This window comes from Rosa rugosa, chromosome 6 (genome assembly GCF_958449725.1).
Source record: "Rosa rugosa chromosome 6, drRosRugo1.1, whole genome shotgun sequence".
In the NCBI taxonomy this organism is placed as follows: domain Eukaryota; kingdom Viridiplantae; phylum Streptophyta; class Magnoliopsida; order Rosales; family Rosaceae; genus Rosa; species Rosa rugosa.
The window spans coordinates 22,077,909-22,100,224 of record NC_084825.1 but is presented as its reverse complement, the minus strand read 5'-3'; the positions used below and the strand labels follow the sequence as shown (position 1 = coordinate 22,100,224).

The window sequence follows — 22,316 nt, the reverse complement described above, 5'->3', positions numbered from 1 at the left end:
TTTTCTATATATGATTCATGCATTTATGTCACTGCATTTTTAATTTGTTATTGCACATATTCCTTGCATTTTTTTTTTGAAAGGCCTTGCATTTTTTTTTAAGTAAGAAAGAAATTGCATTAATTAATAGGGTGGAGCTCTAATGAGGGCTTTCTAATCAACGGTTGTGAGACTCACTTTTCGATCACATTTCGGCAAATGAACTATTAGATGTTTAGATATTCATGAGTATATCATTTTTTTCAAATCTTCAATCAAATTGAAAATCGTTACGGCATTCATAATCATGATTTATCATTTATGAACATGAAAGGTTCAGGTTTGACAGATTTAGTTCATCCATTGATTTAATCTAATTCGGTACTTTAACGATTAGTGATTTGAAAAAAAAAAAAAAAAAATTCAGAAGTGATCTACTCATGATACCTAAACATCTAACGGTTGATTTGTCAAAATATAATCGAACCGTTGGTCTCACAACCGTTAATTAAAAAGTCCTAATTTTAAAGGTCCTCATTAGAGCATCTCTCTTAATTATTATATAAGCAATTGAGATAGTTACATCGGATACTAGTACATCAGATAACCAATGAGGTCCATCTTCTATTCAAACTTGAAAGTTGAAACCTTACATTTTCAATTTGATAACTATAACTAGTCATTAACTATATCGTCATTTTTTTGGTTAATTGACATAAATGACGTGAACAAGTTAAGGGCCGTTTATGATTGATCAAATTGAATAGTGCAACGGCACGTGTGATGAAACTGAATATACAAAGAAAAATAATTTTCAGTGCAAATCAAGAAGCTAACTAGTGGTAATATATAAACATAAGATGCATGCCAATCTAGCGTTTGCAAGATTAACCAAACTCCGATTGCTAAGTTCATATAGATTCGCAAAGCAAAAAGCTTCTTCATCCACATATCATTGAGGTCATCAAATGGGATTATTTTGCCCAAGTCGAAGAAACACTCTTTGACAATTGCCATTTCTTTACCCAGATCGACCATCCAAGCTACTTTAGAGGCAAAGAAGCAAATTCTTCTCAGAATTAAAAATTGAACAATCTTTAGACCAATCGGCTTCTCTTTTCTCCGTATCTGTATAGGTCTTTTACAAAGTGATCTTCCCAGTTCCCACCACTCTAATGGCAAGCGGAAATCCACCACAACGTTTCACTTCCACTATCTGCAAACCATTGGACAACTCAAAATGAAGTCAACCAATTACTATTTGAGTAGTGTAATTCTCAATATCCAATTTCAGAAGATCGGAAAATTGGTTGGCATATAACTCCATAGCTTGTATTTCTTTTGATGATTTAATTAGTTTTAGATTTATATTGTAAATCAAGTAAGCTTGCATGCAACTAAATCACTTTACGTACCTTTCTTCAAAGCTCTTCTGGAATGTGAGAGCTCTTATCTCGATCCCAATGATGCCGAGGAACAAAAATATAATGTTTCATATCATTGTCACTATCCAATAGCTTTAGAAGATATAATGAACCAAATCTCAGAAATTATGTTGCACCTAAAATTTTTAATTTAGAATATGGAATGAGAAACTCAAGAATGGATTCTCATTCAGATCAAACATCATCCAGGACCAATAGTGAAGGATGTTCTCTTTCTAATTTAATAAGAGTTTGCATCCATTGAGCAACATGTACTTCGTTTTGGAATTTTGGAACCGGACTACGCTTGAAACTACATAGTTGTTGCACAATAGACTCCAAATTGCCCTTTTGTGAAATGGTGATGAAGATAATATTATTCTTGAGTATATCTATTAAAAATATATATAAGAAATTTTTTTTTTCTTCCGATGAAAAAGAACAACAACTAGACTACAAAAGTAGGCCCCCGAAAACAACCAAATTCAGATAAATCAAAGTACAAACCATGAGCAGCTGTAAATATATAGTTACTATCATGGATGTAGGTGCGTTAACCAAGTTACTATCATGGGTAGCTGTAAATACACCATTAATGGCCGCCCTAGCAAGAAAAGAGTACTGAAGCAAGTATATATGATTGTTATACATCTACTGCATACATATAGATACATACATACAGCTTCAAAAAACATAGATGCATACATTTCTGTGTCTGTAATGACTTGGGTTAATCTTAATTTAGGTTCTACGGATTTGGGGCACTATAATGACTTCGATTTCATGAGGTGTAAATTGTGGGGTTACACGTACACACAAAAACATAGAGTAGTTATTGAGAGACATTCACTCAAGTTGCAAAATCAACACCATACAGAATTACGAATTCTTATGTCTTTGGCTTTCACATACGATTGGCTGGTTACAGTAGTTTGATGTCAAGAATGTCTTTCTACGTGGAGACCTAGAAGATGATCGAAGTCTATATGAATGAGTGATAATTTGATAGACGTACTATTGAAATTGCTGAATTGAGGCCATCACATCCTTGTGCCAATTTAAATAAGTAGTATTATTTACACGCATAGTATATGCTTTTATTCGTTAGCATGACTTGTATACCTGAATCTGCTGATCATACACAATATACATAGAGCCTAAATTATAGGCACAAACATGTGGTAGAACAGAAAGCTATGGAATCCGAGTCAATCAAATAACTTGTACGTAGCTTCTGCTTACCATGTTGATCACCTACTTCGAAATCATAAACCAACTGTGTGTGTGTATAGGTCCTTTAAACAATATATAGTATATAGAGGCTCGTTTTAGAGAGCATCTCTTTAATTTAAAAATTTGAGGATTTATACTATCTTACACTAATATATGACATAATTTAATGACCTATTTTTTATAGGAGGATTTATGTGTGTGTATGCGATTAGAAAATGAATTGTTTAAATTATTAAACTACAGTTAAAAATAAAAGTATCATCACATTTCACATTTAAAGTGGTCCTCTTTAGATTCTCCACACACATATATATAGACACACATTTCCCAGTTGGATTTCTTTATTCCAACATTCACCCATTACTTTTTCCACCCTTACATACTTGTTGATGAGTTTCAACTTTCAACATTTATTCTTAGTATAGTTAGTCCGACAAGAATCTATTTCATTTTATTAGGAACCTTAATTATTCATTCATGAAAGACTTAATTTAGTTAAATTTTCGACGACTCATGACTTATTTTTAACGTAAAATTACTGCATGCAGAACATTTATACATGCATATATACTATTTCGCTGTATTTCTTCATGCCCGTTCATTGTTAATTAATTGTTACCCTAAAACTCAGTTATAGTTGACAATCATAATGCTACAGTTAAGGTTACACGGTTCACTTGTTGATCGACGATTACACTGATACCATTACCATGGATGGACTTTTCACCGATCCACTGTTACAATGACTGTCTGACACCATTATAACAGTACTTAGGTCCTCAGTAACTTAATTCTACCATATAGGTTAGAATAGAGAAATGGTACCATATAATTATGGGGTAGTTAGATGGTGAAAATATTTGTCCACAACTCCGCCTACGTCGACCCTGACCCAGGCCACTCCTTCCAAGCTGTCTACGAGCAAGTCTTCGGCGAGCCATGGTCGGAGGCGTCGGCGTCCAAGAACCTCGCCCCAACAATGGAGAGGTTCGCTCAAAGGAAAGTGATCCGAGTCAGAATCGAAGCCCTGATGAGCCAAGAAAAACGTACTGAAAAAATAATAATAATAATAATAAATAAATAAATAAATAATAAAAAAAATTGGTTGACGCCTCTACTGGACCACGTACTGTATATGCGAATGAATGTCTTTAAAACAATGGGACGGGGGAGGCATATTCTTGGCCGGTACCACCACTATGCGTATATTTTTAGAGTCTTAAACAAGGGATGTCCCATGCATCTTCTCTACTGGAAACACAGAACACTAGCTCTAACTGACGAAGGTGCATTACAGACGAAGACAGCTAATTTATACCAGCACACTCTAGCTATCATGTCCACCCTTTTCAAACAGCACAATTTCACCAAAGGATTCGGGCAACCCTTCAAGCGAGCCATTATAAGAAATGTCACGAAAGTTTCGATTTTCTATTTTCTATTTTTTTTTTTTTTTTTTTGAGGTTCCCAATTTAGTCTGCCAAACACTGAAGGAAATTGCAACACCTTATCCTCAACACTTCTAAGTTGACCAAATTCCCCTTAATAAAAACTAAAAGATGACAATGGCATTTCCCGGTTTGCCGTCGTTCCGACATTAGTTAAACTGGTCAACTCTATATATGCATATACTTCCCTAAGGGCAGTCGAATCATGAGGAGATAAATTGACCAAATTTTATACATGGCTTAGTGAGAATTGGGAGAGAAAAAGGTTGTAGGTAATTTGAGTTTATTATTTTTCAAAAATTCTTACCTACACAACTACATATATTAATTTGTTACTCTTGCCACATGCTAAATACGTACCTTATCCTAATACGCTCAGATGAAATAATGGTTACACACTTGCCACATGCTAAATACGTACTTTATCTAACAAACTCTCAACATATCTTTTCAACATACAAAGATATATATTGTACATATTTATTATAATGATTTGATCTAGTTCGATACCTTAACGATTATTAAATTTGGTTAAAAATTTGCATAAGTAATTTACTCATGAAAACTTAAAATTGAACGATTAATATGCAGATATGTGATCGAAAAGTAAGTCCTACAAGTGAACCCTTAAAATGGTAAAAAAAAAACAAAAAAAAAATTCCTCACTAGAAGGGCCCTAGCTAATATATATATATATACAGATTTTATCCAGAGCGGAGCTCCACTTTGAAATTAACGTGTGAAGTTCGAGTTTTGGGTCACTTTTCGGTCGCCTATCCACATCTCGACCGTTCAGTTTTTAGGTACTAGCGTATAGATCATCTCTGCAAATTTTCAGCCAAATTGATGATCGTTAAGGTATCTAACTCGCTTAAACCAATGGACGGACTGAATCTGTCAACCTGAACCGTACTAGCTTTAAGGCAATTATCAATGCCTTAGCGATCATCATTTTGGCTGAAAATTTGCAGAGACGATCTATATACTAGTACCTAAAAACCGAACGGTCGAGATGTGGATATATGACCGAAAAGTGACCCAAAACTCGAACTTCACACGTTAATTTTCAAAGCGAAACTCCGCTCTGGATAGGATTTATATATATATATATATATATATATATATATATATATATATATATATATATATATGACGTCAGATGTTGAGAGAAGCAAACTCTATAACGGATGATTTGGCTAATCTTGGTCACTCACGTTGGGATGAGCAAGTTTGGGATAATTGTCTTTCCCTTTGTGTGTTAAGAGCTTTCATCTTTGACTCGTTTGGATCAAGTTGTCCTAAGGATTTTATTTGTAATTTTTTGTTGTAGTCTTTTCAGAAACTAACAAAATAATATAAAATAAACAAAATCTGGCAAGCCTTGATGATCCATTTCATGCTTAATTTTCAGTTGGTGATAATTTGATAGACTTTGAAATTGCTGAATTGAGGCCATCACATCTCTGTGCCAATTTATATTAGTAGTATTATATACACGCATCGTATATGCTTTTATTCGTTAGCATGACTTGTATATATACCTGAATATACAGATCATACACAATATAGATATAGCTAGCCTAATTAATTTAGAGGCACAAACATGTAGCAGGACAAAAAGGCATTATTCGATAGATCCGAGTCAATCAAATTAAGTGAATAACTTGTACGCTTCTGCTTACCGTGTTCATCACCTACTTCGAAATTATAAACCAAGTCATCATGACTCTAATTACTACCCAGATACACACACACACACATATTTTCCAGTTGGATTTCTTTATGCCAACATTCAACCATTACTGTTTCCACTCACGTAAGTTGTTGATGAGTTTCAACTTTCAACGGCTATTCTTAGTATAGTTAATCCAATAAGAATCTATTTTAACTACGATAAATGGTTTAGTGGATGCACTATGTCTCGTCACGAGAACGTTCAAGATGTGGAATCCCCACGTCTTGTGTTTGAATGCTGGCCGAGTTAGTTATTTAGTGTTATTTACTGAATTATAAACGTGACATGTTGGCTATTCAGGCCTCTAGCGGATTAATATCTAAATTTTGAAAGTTTTTGTGATATGGCAAACAATCTGAAAAAAGGGTGACAAAAAAAAAAATCAATTTTATTTTTTGTAGGAATCTTAATTATTCATTAATCATCGAAGACTTAATTTAATTAAAATTTTGATAACTCATGAGTTATTGTTTAAAATTATTCAATACAAAAGTAACAAAACATGAATAAAAAAGACGCATAATTACGTACGCTGCATTTCTCCGTGCCCCTTCTTCTTCTTTTTTTTTTTTTTTTTAGATAACTTGTATCGACTGTTACACTGACACCATTGTAATAGTACTTCGGTCCTCATTAACTTAATTCTACCATATAGGTTAGAATGGAGAAATGGTTCCATATAATTATGGGGTAGTTAGATGGTGAAAATATTTGTTGACAAGTTCAACCAAACCTTCCTGGTCATCATCATCTCTGTCTATAAATTATCACCATTATCAAATACAAAACGTGAACTAAAAAATCTGGCAGAACCAATTTCCCAATACCACAAAACCAAGCTCCAGCATTACCACCACCACCAACAAAAATGGTTTCAGAGTCGAGCAGCAGTACAAGTAGCTGCCCCATCAAAACGGTGGTGGTTTTGGTCCAAGAGAACCGCTCGTTCGACCACATGCTCGGGTGGATGAAGTCCCTAAACCCTGACATCAATGGCGTCACCGGTTCCGAATCCAACCTCATTTCCACCTCCGACCCTAACTCCAAACGTGTCTTCTTCGGCGAGAACTCCGCCTACGTCGATCCTGACCCAGGCCACTCCATCCAAGCTGTCTACGAGCAAGTCTTCGGCGAGCCATGGTCGGAGGCCTCTGAGTCCAAGAACCTCGCCCCAACAATGGAGGGTTTCGCTCAAAACGCCGAGACAACGCAGACGGGGTTGGCTGAGACGGTGATGAACGGGTTCAAGCCGGAGAACATTCCAGTGTATAGTGAGCTGGTGAAAGAGTTTGCAGTGTGTGACAGGTGGTTTGCTTCGGTGCCGGCGTCGACGCAGCCGAACCGGCAGTACGTGCACTCGGGGACGTCGCACGGACTTTCAGGGAATGATACGATCTTGCTGATTGAGGGGATGCCGCAGAAGACCATATTTGAGTCCGTGGAGGAAGCTGGTCACTCTTTCGGAATATACTATCAGACCCCTCCTGCCACACTTTTGTACAGGTAATGACCTAATCAAATAAATTGTAGTTCATCATTTACTTTGATCGGAGTAATATATTATACGTTTACCTGTGTTCTAACGAACAAAAAATAATTATCATATATTGTAAGGGGGCCCTATTGTAATTGTTCGGACACTTTCGGTTTTAACCATGAGTTGCTTGAAACGCTACTAAAGTACTAAACAGAGATTTGAAAAACGAAATTAATTTTGAATATTCTTTTGAACAATATTTATTGTGTATCAGCGAACTTAATTATTGTGATATTTCGTGTTAAATTTGAATTGTGTTGTTCGTACGTAGTGCCTTGCCACCAAAAACTGTAACTTCTAAACAGATGAAATATGGTGTTATGGAGTAGGTTAGAAGATCAACTAGTGACAAATTATAAGAGCCGTCCCTAGTATAGCATGCATGGGGATATTGCTTGCTATATTTTTCTTTTCCTTGTCTCCAAATTATGGGTCAACTTTCTAATAATAAGAATCGTATTATTAGGACCTTGCCATGTGAATATGAACATCTCACTTAAACTATTCCAACGTTGACCAATATTAAAGTCAATAACAAAATTAATTTTCACAGTGAAGCTTTTCTTTATTTTAATGAAAAAATTTTAGATAGGGCAAACGTGCCACGTGGTTGATGTGCCCAACTAATCATGTTTCTTTACTTTTTAATTGTATTCTGAAACTACTCATGTTTAACCAAAATAAAATACCCAAAACACTCTCTACATAAACATTAATTGATTAGGCGTGTCGCCACGTAGCATACCCCTATCTAAGAATCTCTCTATCTTAATGTAGTTTGTTTTTAGCCCATAAACTATTTCTTTTTTGTTGGAACTCAGAAGTAATTAACATAATGATGAAGCTTATTTTGATTCTTATCAATCATGCACCTCTTTTCTTGTCCCCCAAAGAAGATGAAAAAGTCTTGGGTAGGGGCTGCCACGTGGTGGGGCCGTGCGGCCCTCCAATCAAAATTCTAAAACTTTTCTCTCTTTTCCGAAACTGCCCCTGATTTTTAATATGCAATACCCAAAATACCCCCCTGCTTGGGATATGATTGGCCCGCCCCACTGCCACGTGGTGCGGGTGCCGTACGTAAGACCTTCTCAAACAAGATTGACTATATCAACGAGTGGTGGGGCGTCCATTATTAAAGTCATTATCCTTCATCATGACGATGCTTAATTTTTATACAGTAAATTTGGTTTCTCTTTTCTTTTTCATTTGTATAACAAAGTTTCTACCAGAAAAGAAACCCATGATTTCGCTCTAAGATGAAGACTTAAAAGTAGACACCGGTGACCGGTACTCATACCAAGTTCTTAAAATTGTAATTGACATTACAGGAATCTAAGAAAGTTGAAGTACATTGATCACTTCCATCAATTTGATCTACATTTTAAGAAGCATTGCGAGGAGGGCAAATTACCAAACTATACGGTTGTGGAACAAAGATTCTTCGATCTATTGTCCCTCCCTGCCAACGATGATCACCCGTCTCATGACGTCTCAGAGGGCCAGAAATTCGTAAAGCAAGTTTACGAAGCATTACGATCAAGTCCTCAGTGGAATGAAATGTTGTTCATAATTGTATACGACGAGCATGGCGGATTCTATGATCATGTTCCGACGCCTGTTAAAGATGTTCCTAGTCCTGATGACATCGCCGGTCCTGCGCCCTACAACTTTAAATTCGATCGTCTTGGTGTTAGGGTTCCGGCCTTCCTGATTTCTCCCTGGATTGAGCGTGCAACAGGTAACTATCCAAGTTAAACTAAGATGCTACATAGTAACTTTATTATGTTGTGGCACTACAAGTGGTATGCATAGTAACTTTGTTCTGATTGATTGAAAATGAAAATTGCAGTGTTGCATGGGCCTTCGGGGCCATATCCTTCATCAGAGTTTGAGCACTCCTCAATTGCAGCTACTGTTAAGAAGATTTTCAATCTAAAAGAGTTTCTCACAAAGCGTGATGCTTGGGCAGGAACCTTTGATGTTATTTTGACTAGAACAACTCCAAGAACTGATTGCCCAGGTGAACATTTATTTGAAACTTAATTTTGATGCCCACCGAATCTTGATATCGACTATATATATATATGAATATATCACATGCCAATATATAATTGGTGTTATATCATTGTTTCTTGATACATGTCACTGATTTTTCTTCTCATCCAACACTCGTGATCTTTAAGATTTAGATCTCATAAACCGGGTGTTAACCTTAAACACTATTATAGCAATATGATATATTTCAAAGTTTAAATATTGAACATATATAAATTAACCGATTGTTTAATGATAGACTATTAAACATTGTCAAATGGAAATAAAGCATTGTCAAAAAAAAAAAAAAAACATTGTCAAGTGGTGTATCAGATATAAAGGTGATTTTTTTTTAATTTTTTTTTTTTTAGGGTCAAGATGATGGGACATATTGTTTTACACTTCTTTTTAGCTATTAATTTAAGTGTTTTCAATTGTCTTTATTAATTTCAAATATGATGTGGTAAATGACGTGGAAATAATTTTCTTTTCTCAAAATAAATTTTTTTTTAATTAAAATAATTTTATAAGGAAAATCAAAATTAGAAGATGAACATAAGTGGGTTGTTGTAAGTTCGACTCACGAAATACTAGTTGTTATATTTCTTAGTTGTTGATGTAATAAAAAAATAAAAAAACTAGAAGATGAATGTGTTCTCCTTCTCGAAAAAATTTGAGGCCTTGCCTCTCTCTCTTCTGTACCATCTTCTCCATTTTCTTGAGTTAATAATATATTAATTTTTTTCAATGGTACCTTATTAAGTTCATTTCATTTAGGTTTTTACACGATTTGCTAGAAAAAAGCCTCTCACTTAAATCATTTTGTCTTACTATTTGTGTTGTAAAAATCCATCCTCTCTCCTTTCATTCCATCATCTTAGTATCAGTAATTGAACTACAAGTCTCATATCTCTCTTCTTCTCGGGTCTTCAATCATTTTCATACCCCTTTTCTTTCTTTTAGGCCATGTCCATAGTCTATTATCCGATCTAGGTCTAGATTTTTGGTAATTATGGTAATTGCAATTAACTTGGAGAATATGCAATTGGGGGGGGGGGGGGGGGGGGGGCTATGCCTCTTTTTCTTTTTGCGTGAGGAAGAAGATGACGACATTCACCTTCACCTTGTAATTTTGATTTTATTTTTTGTATAAAATCATTTTAATTTAAGTGTTTTTTTTTTTTTAAATATAATTGTTTCCACATCATTTGCTAAATCATACATAAAATTAATCAAGAGCATTGAAAGAACTTAAATCTAATGACTAAAAAGAAGTGTAAAAATATGTGTAAAATAAAGTGTCCCAAGAATTAGACCCTTTTTCATAAGAATTATTTGTATTTGAGGATATATAATACGACATCGAGCGAATAGTGATCCACATGCAAACTTTGAAAGATAAGACATTACAAGGTAAATGGTCAAAAAGTATGTAATTAAATCATCACTACCAATCTACCATTACTACCTAATATGTCAGATTGCCAAGTGGCTTAATTTGCTTACTGCAGTTACCTTGCCCGAACCGATGAAACTACGAGAAGCTGGATCTAAAGATGATGCAAAAATCAGTGACTTCCAAGAAGAACTAGTGCAATTGGCTGCAGCACTAAATGGGGATCACAAGAAGGATATATATCCCCACAAATTGGTGGAGAACATGTAATAACCTCATCTTCCACTTACTAGTTATTGAATTTTCTGGTTTTATCACAAATTTATAGTGGCAAATACTTTGTTTAAAAAAATTGAGGTGTGCTCTTTGTGTTTCAAGCATTAAGAGAGGTAGTGCGACACTAGTTGTATTTTACTCTACATGTTGATAGATGGTGGTGTACCAGCTCCAGAAGAAAAGAAAGAAAATCTCTCACTCTCTCCCTCTCTGCCGAAACCAGCAACCAAAACAGAGCATTCCTTCTCCAAGCTTGTTCTCGCTCCACAGGCCTTCGAATCGACCCAGACCACGTTCCACAGCTTCGCCTCTTCCTTTTGCAGCTGCCGGTAACAGCCTTTCGCCGTCTCGTGGGCCGTACACGGCGGTGGAGCACGAGGCCGGTTTACCCCCGTTTTGATTTCAAGCTTGATATCTCAAGTTACCATTCACCACTCCTCACCAAACTCCATCCACAAGCTCACCTCAACGTCCTGAAGCTCCCAGAAGTGGCCTTGCACGGCGGCGCTACTCGTGGTGGCGGCTGGAAGCCAGACCCGATCAAATCGAAAACCAAAGCTTCGATCGACATATCTCGCGCTACAGGATGTTGTTTTGAGTGTTTCTTGAACTGGTGAACTCAGAGTGAGGATCTGAACAACTTTCCAGAAGGCATCGAGGCCTGAAATTGAAGTTTTTACGTCGATCGGAGCCCTCGCCGGATTCTGCAAAATTCTGCAAATTTTCCGACCACCGAAGCTTTCGATCGGTATATCTCGAGCTACAGACCATATTTTTCTGTGATTCTTGAACCAATGCGTTCGTCTTGAGTTTCTTAACAACTCTCTAGAAGGAATCGAAGCCTGAAATTGAAGTTTTGACGTCGAAATCAAGCCTTGCCGGATTCTGCAAATTTCGCCGGATTCTGGAAATTTTCCGGCCATCTCGACTGTTCTAGGTAATTTCCGACCACTTCCTTTCGTTTTCAGACTTCATGCTAGTTATGAAAGTGGATCAACTCGTCATTTTGAACAAGTTTGTAGTTGACGACTTTTGCATCGGAGGTGGTTGACCGCCGCGTTGACCGCCGTTGACCGCCCACTGACCGCCGCTTGTGGCGGCGTATTCGACCATATTTTGAGTTTTTATTATCTAGGTGATGATCTACGCATCCTTACGAGCGTTTTGATATATAACATGGTCATGTTAGAAAAAGTTGATAAATAGTGGATTTACGTTTTTACGTTACTATTTACGGTTTTTACGTTTTATCTTCGGTTTACGATCTGTGAAGATCAGACCATCGGTTTTACTTCAAATTTTAGTATGTTGATCGTATGACTGTCCCGATGACTTTGTGAGGTCACGGGCGAAGATCCGACCGTTGGATCTTCGTATAATTGAGAAATAGTTATTCGGAAGGCGATTCGTGAGAATCCGACCGTCGGATTTTCATATAATTTTGTGGAGATGTTAGTAAGGGCGATTCAGGAAGATCTGACCGTTGGATCTTCGTGATAATTTTGGAGGATGATCCTAAGGGCGATCCGTGAGGATCCGACCGTTGGATCATCATTATATTCAGATCTGACCGTTGGATCGTCGTTTAATTACATTTATGAGTTGTTGGCTAAGTTAAGATCATTATTGGATTAGGTTATTGACGGTTTGAGTTGGTGGACGATTGTGGATCGTATTTTGAGCTGAATTGAAGACGCAGCGGGATTATCGAGGTGAGTAAACCTCACGTGGTTCATATTACGAACCGAATAAATTTAATTACCTTATTTTGTCGTAATTGCGTGAAAATATTTATGGAATAAATATTTGTTTTAAAATCATATGGACTTGATCAATTACGGTCCATAGGTAAGTAAAATGATTTTAATTATACAAAATGAATTTCACGATTTTCTTGTGTGAACTATAGTTGGTATTAGTGATTATCCCTGAGCGGATAATTACGTATATATATATTTACGTGATTATATGTGAATGGCGTGACATTGAAGAGTGTGAAATTGAGATGATTAAATTATTATAAATTGACATGTGACTTACCATATTTATATGTGATGAACATGATTGATGAGTTCTTGTTAATATTCATGATTTACATTGGAGGATGTATAGAGTCAGAGAATGTAGGGTTCTGAGGATGAGGTGTCCGAAGTTCGACGGTTAAGGATAACCGGAGTGTTTGTGTACTGAGGACGGGGATGTCCAAGGTGCGACGGTTTATTATTAACCGAAGTTGTGTGCTGAGGACGGGGATGTCCAAAGCGCGACGGTTTATTATTAACCGAAGTATATGGTGCTGAGGACGGGGATGTCCAAAGCGCGACGGTTATAGTGTTAACCGAAGTATTTTTGCCGTTGCTTGACCCTAGGCCAAGGTGTCAGAGGTAACGAGGCAGTTAGAGCTCTAACGTGTTATGGGATGGGACCCAAGTGGTGATAGTGTTGTGAGATAGGACCAAAGTGGTGATATTGAATGGGTTTGACGTTTGCGTCGTGGATGTTGAGATTGTTGGTTGTGTTGTTGAGTTATAAGAATTGTAATTTAAAATCAACAGTTCTTTCTTGTTTACTCATACTGGCTGTAAAAAGCTTACCGGGTTTTGTGTTGTTGCAACTCCCGGTACACTATTCAAATTGTGTAGCGGGAAATCCTACAGGTCAGGAGAACCAGGACGGTGATCGGGCTGCTTAGAGTAGTGTTATGTGAATTACAGCATTATATTGTGAGGTTTGTTATGCTCATTTAGAGCTTTGCAATTTTACTTTGTAAGAGTGAATTGTAATAATTAACTCGAGGTTTTCGAGTTTTTGTGTTGAGTGGCGAGTGGTGTGTTTGTTTGTGAGAAAAAAATTCAGAACGTTATTTGTATTAATTGTTTATTCATGTTTCGGATTTGAATTGGTTATTCAAAATTCGGGGCGTGACAGTTTGGTATCAGAGCGTAAGGTGCATATTTGGTGATGTGTCAATACTTTCCGAGTGATGGCCCGTCTGCAGCGGATCCCCATCGTGTGCTCTTCGGTATTGGCTAAGTCATTGGGTATGTGTGAGTGTTAGGAGTCGTTTAGGCCGCTAAGTAGTCTTAGGAACGTGAATACTTTTCTTGTAGTATCGACTTGGTTAATATGGACTAGTATTGACTTATACTATGTTGAGTGTTATACATGTATTAACCAAACATACTATGCTTCCTAGGTAATGGAAATTCCGAGGGGTGGGCCTAGACGTCGTGGTGGGGGTGTAAGAGAAGGTAGAACTGGTGATAGGGACAGGTTCCGTCCCATAGAGGAGCTTTATGATGATGATGTAGAGTCTTCTATCGGTGTACAACCTACTCCGCCCATGGGTGAAATGGCTGACCCTGGTCGTCTGTTGAGATTGGCTAGAGACATTAATCATCTGGGAGCAGCCAAGTTTCATGGAAGCATGGATTACATGGTGGCTGATCAATGGGTCGAGGATATGGAGAATTATTTCGAGATGATGGACTGTAATGAGATTGAAAAGAGGAAGTTAGCCACTTTCATGCTAAAGGGTGAGGCTAGGGTGTGGTGGAATTGTATGCAAAAGACCATTGATGTGACCACCCTGACTTGGGATGGTTTTGTGAGACTATTCCGAGAGAAGTACTTTCCAGCTTCAGTGAGAGAAAAATTGGAACGGGAGTTCCTCTCACTAACACAAGGGAAGATGACGGTGACAGAGTATGAGGCAGAGTTCTCTAGGCTATATAGGTTTGTGAAATCAATGGATGCTGAGGATTTGGCCAAGAAGTTTCAGCGGGGGTTGAATGCTTCCATTGAGCGTGATGTGGCCATTTTGGAACTGAAGGTCATGAAGGAAATTCTAGCAAAGGCTCTGATCATTGAGCAACAGAACTTGATTCATAAGGAGAAGGAAACAGCTGAGAGGGATTTTCAGGGAAAGGGAAAGGCAGTGGCAGGTAACAGTGGATCCAGAGACTTTAGGGGTGGATACTGGAAGAGACAAAAGACTCAGTTCCACCATCAGGCCCCAGCTAGAGTAGCAGCAGCTCCTCTTCCTCCTATTCGGGCCGTACCTGTCAGACAAGTTGCAGCTGCAGCGCCTGTGAGATGTTATAACTGCGATGAGTTGGGTCATCTCTCTAGGGCTTGCACTAAACCCAGGGCTAAGGGATGCTTTCGTTGCGGACAGACTGGACACCTTGCCAAGGACTGTACTCGACCCCGTGTTGGAGGACAGGGTAATCAGCAAAGGCTCTTACCTCCAGTACCAGCTAGAGTCTTTGCAATCGGTCAGAGAGGCACTGGGGTGGAAGGTACTTTATCTGTTTATAACTATCTTGCTAAAGTATTGTTTGATACGGGAGCCTCCCACTCTTTCATATCTAGTTCAGTAGTGGATGTGTTGGGATTGATTGTCATGCCTCTTACTAGATCATTATGTGTTACATCACCTCTGGGTGTGTCTCTTGAGCTGGATATGTTTTGTGATGATTGCCCTATTGGGATAGGTGGTAGAGAGTTCTCTGCATCATTGATTGTGATTCCGGATCACACATATGATGTGATTTTGGGTATGGATTGGTTGAGCCCGAACCATGCATTGATTGATTGCTTTAGGATGATTGTATCCTTCCGTATTCCTGGACAACCGGTGTTTCATTACCGTTGTCTGAGGTCCGACGTTGCCATGAGGGCAGGGATTTTGGCTCATATTGAGTCAGGGAGTAGTATTTCTGAGATCACAGGGATTCCTGTAGTTTCAGAATATGCTGATGTGTTTAAGGAGATACCAGGGTTACCTCCAAAAAGGGTAATGGACTTCTCCATTGATGTGATACCAGGTACTGCCCCTGTATCGAAAGCACCCTATCGGATGGCTCCAGCTGAACTTCAGGAGTTGAAGGTTCAGATTGATGGATTACTGACTCAAGGGTTCATACAGGCTAGTGTATCTCCTTGGGGTGCACCAGTGTTGTTTGTGAAGAAAAAGGATAATTCACTTCGATTATGTGTGGATTATCGGCAGCTGAACAAGGTGACCATCAAGAACAGGTATCCTTTACCTAGGATTGATGACTTGTTCGATCAGCTTAGAGAGGCTACTGTGTTCTCAAAGATTGACTTGAGATCTGGATATCACCAGTTAAGGGTGAAGGATGAGGATATTCCAAAGACGGCGTTCAGAACTAGGTATGGACATTATGAGTTCCTTGTCATGCCTTTTGGTCTAACTAATGCACCAGCAGCATTCATGGACTTGATGAACCGCACGTTCAGTCCCTACTTGGACCAGTTTGTAGTAGTTTTCGTGGACGACATTTTGATTTATTCAAAGTCGTCTGGTGACCATGAGAAGCATTTGCGAATTATACTACAGACATTAAGAGAAAAGAAATTGTTTGCCAAACTCGAGAAGTGCGATTTTTGGCAGAAGGAAGTCAAGTTCCTTGGTCACGTAGTTTCGAAGGATGGAGTTTCTGTGGACCCTTCGAAGGTTGAAGCGGTGATGAGTTGGAGTCGCCCCACTACTGTTACAGAGATCCGTAGCTTCCTCGGATTAGCAGGTTACTACAGGCGCTTCATTGAGGGGTTTTCTAGTATCGCTTCAGCTTTGACTAAGTTGACACGGAAGGACACTCAGTTTGTATGGACGGATGAGTGTGAGAAGGCTTTCAACGAGCTGAAAACCCGGTTGACTACGGCACCAGTGTTGACTATTCCTACTAGCAGAGGTGGTTTAGTTATCTACAGTGATGCATCTCATCAGGGTTTGGGGTGTGTGTTGATGCAGAATGGTTGTGTTGTTGCTTATGGCTCTAGACAACTGAAGGTTCATGAGCGGAATTACCCCACTCATGATCTAGAGCTAGCTGCAGTGGTGTTTGCCTTGAAAATTTGGAGACACTATCTGTATGGTGAGAAGTTTGAACTCTTTTCAGATCATAAGAGTCTGAAATATCTATTCTCCCAAAAGGAGTTGAACATGAGGCAGAGGAGATGGATGGAGCTCATCAAAGACTATGATTTCACTTTGGAGTATCATCCTGGAAAGGCCAATGTAGTGGCAGATGCTTTGAGTAGGAAGCCCCGAGTAATCATGGCATCGCTTATGGTACAGGAGTGGCTCATGTTGGAAGCTGCATCCGAATTTGATCTTATGCCCACAAGAGGTGGACATGAAATCTTTCTCGGTAGTATGACCTTACAGTCTACCTTGATTTCCAGGATCATTCAGGGGCAGACACTTGATGAGTTTGCCCAGGCGAGGATTGCAGAGATGACTGCTAATCCTGATGTGGAGGGCCCTTCTGAGTGGGCTACTAGAGCAGATGGGGGGTTGAGATTTCGAGGAAGATTGTATGTTCCAAGTGTTGATAACCTCAAGGAGGAGGTCATGCGGGAAGCTCATAGATCTCGATACACGATACATCCAGGTGGTACTAAAATGTATATGGACCTACGAAGACAATTTTGGTGGTATGGAATGAAGAGGGATGTGGCGGAACATGTGTCGAAGTGTCTTACATGTCAGCGAGTGAAGGCAGAACATCAAAGGCCTGCAGGGATGCTACAACCATTACCGATTCCGGTGTGGAAATGGGAAGATATCTCCATGGACTTTGTGACTGGATTGCCTAGGTCCAGGCAAGGTTATGACTCAATTTGGGTGATTGTGGACCGATTGACGAAGTCTGCACACTTCCTTCCTGTGGCAAAAACTTACTCAGGGGATGCGTTGTGTAAGTTGTACGTGAATGAGATAGTAAGGCTGCATGGTGTGCCTGTTACAATTGTTTCTGATCGGGATGCTCGTTTCACTTCAGAATTTTGGCGTAGATTCCATAAGGCATTGGGCACAGCTTTAGCTATGAGCACCGCATTTCATCCACAGACAGATGGGCAAACTGAGAGAGTGAATCAGGTGATGGAGGATATGCTTAGAGCTTGTGTGATGGACTTTAAGGGAAGTTGGGCGGATCACCTACCATTGATAGAGTTTGCCTACAACAACAGTTATCACGCCAGCATCGGCATGGCCCCGTATGAGGCTCTTTATGGTAGGCCATGTAGAACTCCTATCTGTTGGACAGAAGTAGGGGAGAAGGGACTCTTTGGTCCTGCACTTGTTCTGGAGACTACAGAGAAGATCACTACTATTCGGGATAGGATCCAAATAGCACAAAGTAGACAGAAGAGTTATGCAGACTTAAAGAGAAGACCAGTTGAGTTCAAGACGGGTGATTACGTGTTCTTGAAGGTCTCACCTATGAAAGGCGTAATGAGATTTGGCAAGAAGGGAAAACTCGCACCAAGGTATGTTGGACCCTTTGAGATTCTAGAAAGGGTTGGGAAAGTGGCATATCGTCTTGCCTTACCAGTTAGCATGTCTGGTGTACACAATGTCTTTCATGTGTCTATGCTCAGGAAGTACGTCCGAGATGAGTCCCATGTAATTGATCATGGTACGATTGAGGTAAACACGGATGTAACCTTTGTGGTTGAACCTGTTCGTATCTTAGATAGGTCTACGAAGAACCTTCGTAGGAAGGAGGTTAATCTTGTGAAGGTGCTGTGGAGTCATCATGACGAGGGCGATGCATCATGGGAGTTAGAGTCTGACATGAGAGTGAAGTATCCACAGCTCTTTGGGGAGTTGAGTACTTGAATTTCGGGACGAAATTCCTTTAAGGGGGGTAGATTGTAATAACCTCATCTTCCACTTACTAGTTATTGAATTTTCTGGTTTTATCACAAATTTATAGTGGCAAATACTTTGTTTAAAAAAATTGAGGTGTGCTCTTTGTGTTTCAAGCATTAAGAGAGGTAGTGCGACACTAGTTGTATTTTACTCTACATGTTGATAGATGGTGGTGTACCAGCTCCAGAAGAAAAGAAAGAAAATCTCTCACTCTCTCCCTCTCTGCCGAAACCAGCAACCAAAACAGAGCATTCCTTCTCCAAGCTTGTTCTCGCTCCACAGGCCTTCGAATCGACCCAGACCACGTTCCACAGCTTCGCCTCTTCCTTTTGCAGCTGCCGGTAACAGCCTTTCGCCGTCTCGTGGGCCGTACACGGCGGTGGAGCACGAGGCCGGTTTACCCCCGTTTTGATTTCAAGCTTGATATCTCAAGTTACCATTCACCACTCCTCACCAAACTCCATCCACAAGCTCACCTCAACGTCCTGAAGCTCCCAGAAGTGGCCTTGCACGGCGGCGCTACTCGTGGTGGCGGCTGGAAGCCAGACCCGATCAAATCGAAAACCAAAGCTTCGATCGACATATCTCGCGCTACAGGATGTTGTTTTGAGTGTTTCTTGAACTGGTGAACTCAGAGTGAGGATCTGAACAACTTTCCAGAAGGCATCGAGGCCTGAAATTGAAGTTTTTACGTCGATCGGAGCCCTCGCCGGATTCTGCAAAATTCTGCAAATTTTCCGACCACCGAAGCTTTCGATCGGTATATCTCGAGCTACAGACCATATTTTTCTGTGATTCTTGAACCAATGCGTTCGTCTTGAGTTTCTTAACAACTCTCTAGAAGGAATCGAAGCCTGAAATTGAAGTTTTGACGTCGAAATCAAGCCTTGCCGGATTCTGCAAATTTCGCCGGATTCTGGAAATTTTCCGGCCACCTCGACTGTTCTAGGTAATTTCCGACCACTTCCTTTCGTTTTCAGACTTCATGCTAGTTATGAAAGTGGATCAACTCGTCATTTTGAACAAGTTTGTAGTTGACGACTTTTGCATCGGAGGTGGTTGACCGCCGCGTTGACCGCCGTTGACCGCCCACTGACCGCCGCTTGTGGCGGCGTATTCGACCATATTTTGAGTTTTTATTATCTAGGTGATGATCTACGCATCCTTACGAGCGTTTTGATATATAACATGGTCATGTTAGAAAAAGTTGATAAATAGTGGATTTACGTTTTTACGTTACTATTTACGGTTTTTACGTTTTATCTTCGGTTTACGATCTGTGAAGATCAGACCATCGGTTTTACTTCAAATTTTAGTATGTTGATCGTATGACTGTCCCGATGACTTTGTGAGGTCACGGGCGAAGATCCGACCGTTGGATCTTCGTATAATTGAGAAATAGTTATTCGGAAGGCGATTCGTGAGAATCCGACCGTCGGATTTTCATATAATTTTGTGGAGATGTTAGTAAGGGCGATTCAGGAAGATCTGACCGTTGGATCTTCGTGATAATTTTGGAGGATGATCCTAAGGGCGATCCGTGAGGATCCGACCGTTGGATCATCATTATATTCAGATCTGACCGTTGGATCGTCGTTTAATTACATTTATGAGTTGTTGGCTAAGTTAAGATCATTATTGGATTAGGTTATTGACGGTTTGAGTTGGTGGACGATTGTGGATCGTATTTTGAGCTGAATTGAAGACGCAGCGGGATTATCGAGGTGAGTAAACCTCACGTGGTTCATATTACGAACCGAATAAATTTAATTACCTTATTTTGTCGTAATTGCGTGAAAATATTTATGGAATAAATATTTGTTTTAAAATCATATGGACTTGATCAATTACGGTCCATAGGTAAGTAAAATGATTTTAATTATACAAAATGAATTTCACGATTTTCTTGTGTGAACTATAGTTGGTATTAGTGATTATCCCTGAGCGGATAATTACGTATATATATATTTACGTGATTATATGTGAATGGCGTGACATTGAAGAGTGTGAAATTGAGATGATTAAATTATTATAAATTGACATGTGACTTACCATATTTATATGTGATGAACATGATTGATGAGTTCTTGTTAATATTCATGATTTACATTGGAGGATGTATAGAGTCAGAGAATGTAGGGTTCTGAGGATGAGGTGTCCGAAGTTCGACGGTTAAGGATAACCGGAGTGTTTGTGTACTGAGGACGGGGATGTCCAAGGTGCGACGGTTTATTATTAACCGAAGTTGTGTGCTGAGGACGGGGATGTCCAAAGCGCGACGGTTTATTATTAACCGAAGTATATGGTGCTGAGGACGGGGATGTCCAAAGCGCGACGGTTATAGTGTTAACCGAAGTATTTTTGCCGTTGCTTGACCCTAGGCCAAGGTGTCAGAGGTAACGAGGCAGTTAGAGCTCTAACGTGTTATGGGATGGGACCCAAGTGGTGATAGTGTTGTGAGATAGGACCAAAGTGGTGATATTGAATGGGTTTGACGTTTGCGTCGTGGATGTTGAGATTGTTGGTTGTGTTGTTGAGTTATAAGAATTGTAATTTAAAATCAACAGTTCTTTCTTGTTTACTCATACTGGCTGTAAAAAGCTTACCGGGTTTTGTGTTGTTGCAACTCCCGGTACACTATTCAAATTGTGTAGCGGGAAATCCTACAGGTCAGGAGAACCAGGACGGTGATCGGGCTGCTTAGAGTAGTGTTATGTGAATTACAGCATTATATTGTGAGGTTTGTTATGCTCATTTAGAGCTTTGCAATTTTACTTTGTAAGAGTGAATTGTAATAATTAACTCGAGGTTTTCGAGTTTTTGTGTTGAGTGGCGAGTGGTGTGTTTGTTTGTGAGAAAAAAATTCAGAACGTTATTTGTATTAATTGTTTATTCATGTTTCGGATTTGAATTGGTTATTCAAAATTCGGGGCGTGACAGAACATGACTGTTTCAGAGGCTCTCAAATATGTGGAAGGAGCGTTTAAAATGTTTCAAGATGAATGCCAGAAAGCCCGGGAAAATGGAACCGACGAATCTCAGATTATTGTCTGCGCAACCTCTCCTACGCCGCAATCAGCAAAGTCGTTTGTTCATAAGATGTTCTCTTGTTTGATCTGTGATAATTGAGAATTACTCGATTAAATGTGCTTGGAATTAAGTAGCTTGATAGAAATTTGTTTTACACTCTGTTGATTTGATTGTAAAATTTATTGTAGCTAATAATGTTAAAAAGAAAAGGACTATGTACTTTACATCTTCTTCCTTAATTCCTTGACGTATGTTTTTTTTTTAATTTTTTTTTTATCGAAAGACAAACGAGTGAGAGAGAGGAAAAATCTCGCTAATACTCAATTGAATTAATCATAAAAAAAGAGAATAACAGGAGAGGAGGACCAAACTGAAACACCTCAAAACAACGAACAATGTAACAAAAACGAATATGAGGAAGATCCAAAAGGTCACAATTTTTTTTTTGAAAAATGATTTGAAATCCAGTTAATCTGGGAGGTTCATCCCCACACCCAAGTTATTATTTATTATAGATTGACACATCGGGAGGGGGAG

The 22,316-nt window shown here is 39.1% G+C and overlaps 1 protein-coding gene across 2 annotated transcripts; it reads left to right on the top strand.

Moving 5' to 3' along the window:
* Positions 1 to 6,596: 6,596 nt before the first annotated feature.
* LOC133717962 (non-specific phospholipase C4-like) lies at positions 6,597 to 22,021 on the top strand. 2 transcript variants are annotated; one of them, XM_062144733.1, is made up of 5 exons: positions 6,597 to 7,322; positions 8,685 to 9,094; positions 9,206 to 9,376; positions 10,902 to 11,053; positions 21,696 to 22,021. In XM_062144733.1, the coding sequence occupies exons 1-5, from the start codon at positions 6,688 to 6,690 to the stop codon at positions 21,876 to 21,878; spliced, it is 1,551 nt and encodes a 516-aa protein (XP_062000717.1). In that variant the 5' UTR covers positions 6,597 to 6,687; the 3' UTR covers positions 21,879 to 22,021. The 2 variants fall into 2 exon arrangements, with proteins under 2 accessions (XP_062000717.1, XP_062000718.1); XM_062144734.1 differs by lacking the exon at positions 21,696 to 22,021 and adding an exon at positions 13,705 to 13,950 and having other exon boundaries at positions 10,902 to 11,052.
* Positions 22,022 to 22,316: the final 295 nt, after the last annotated feature.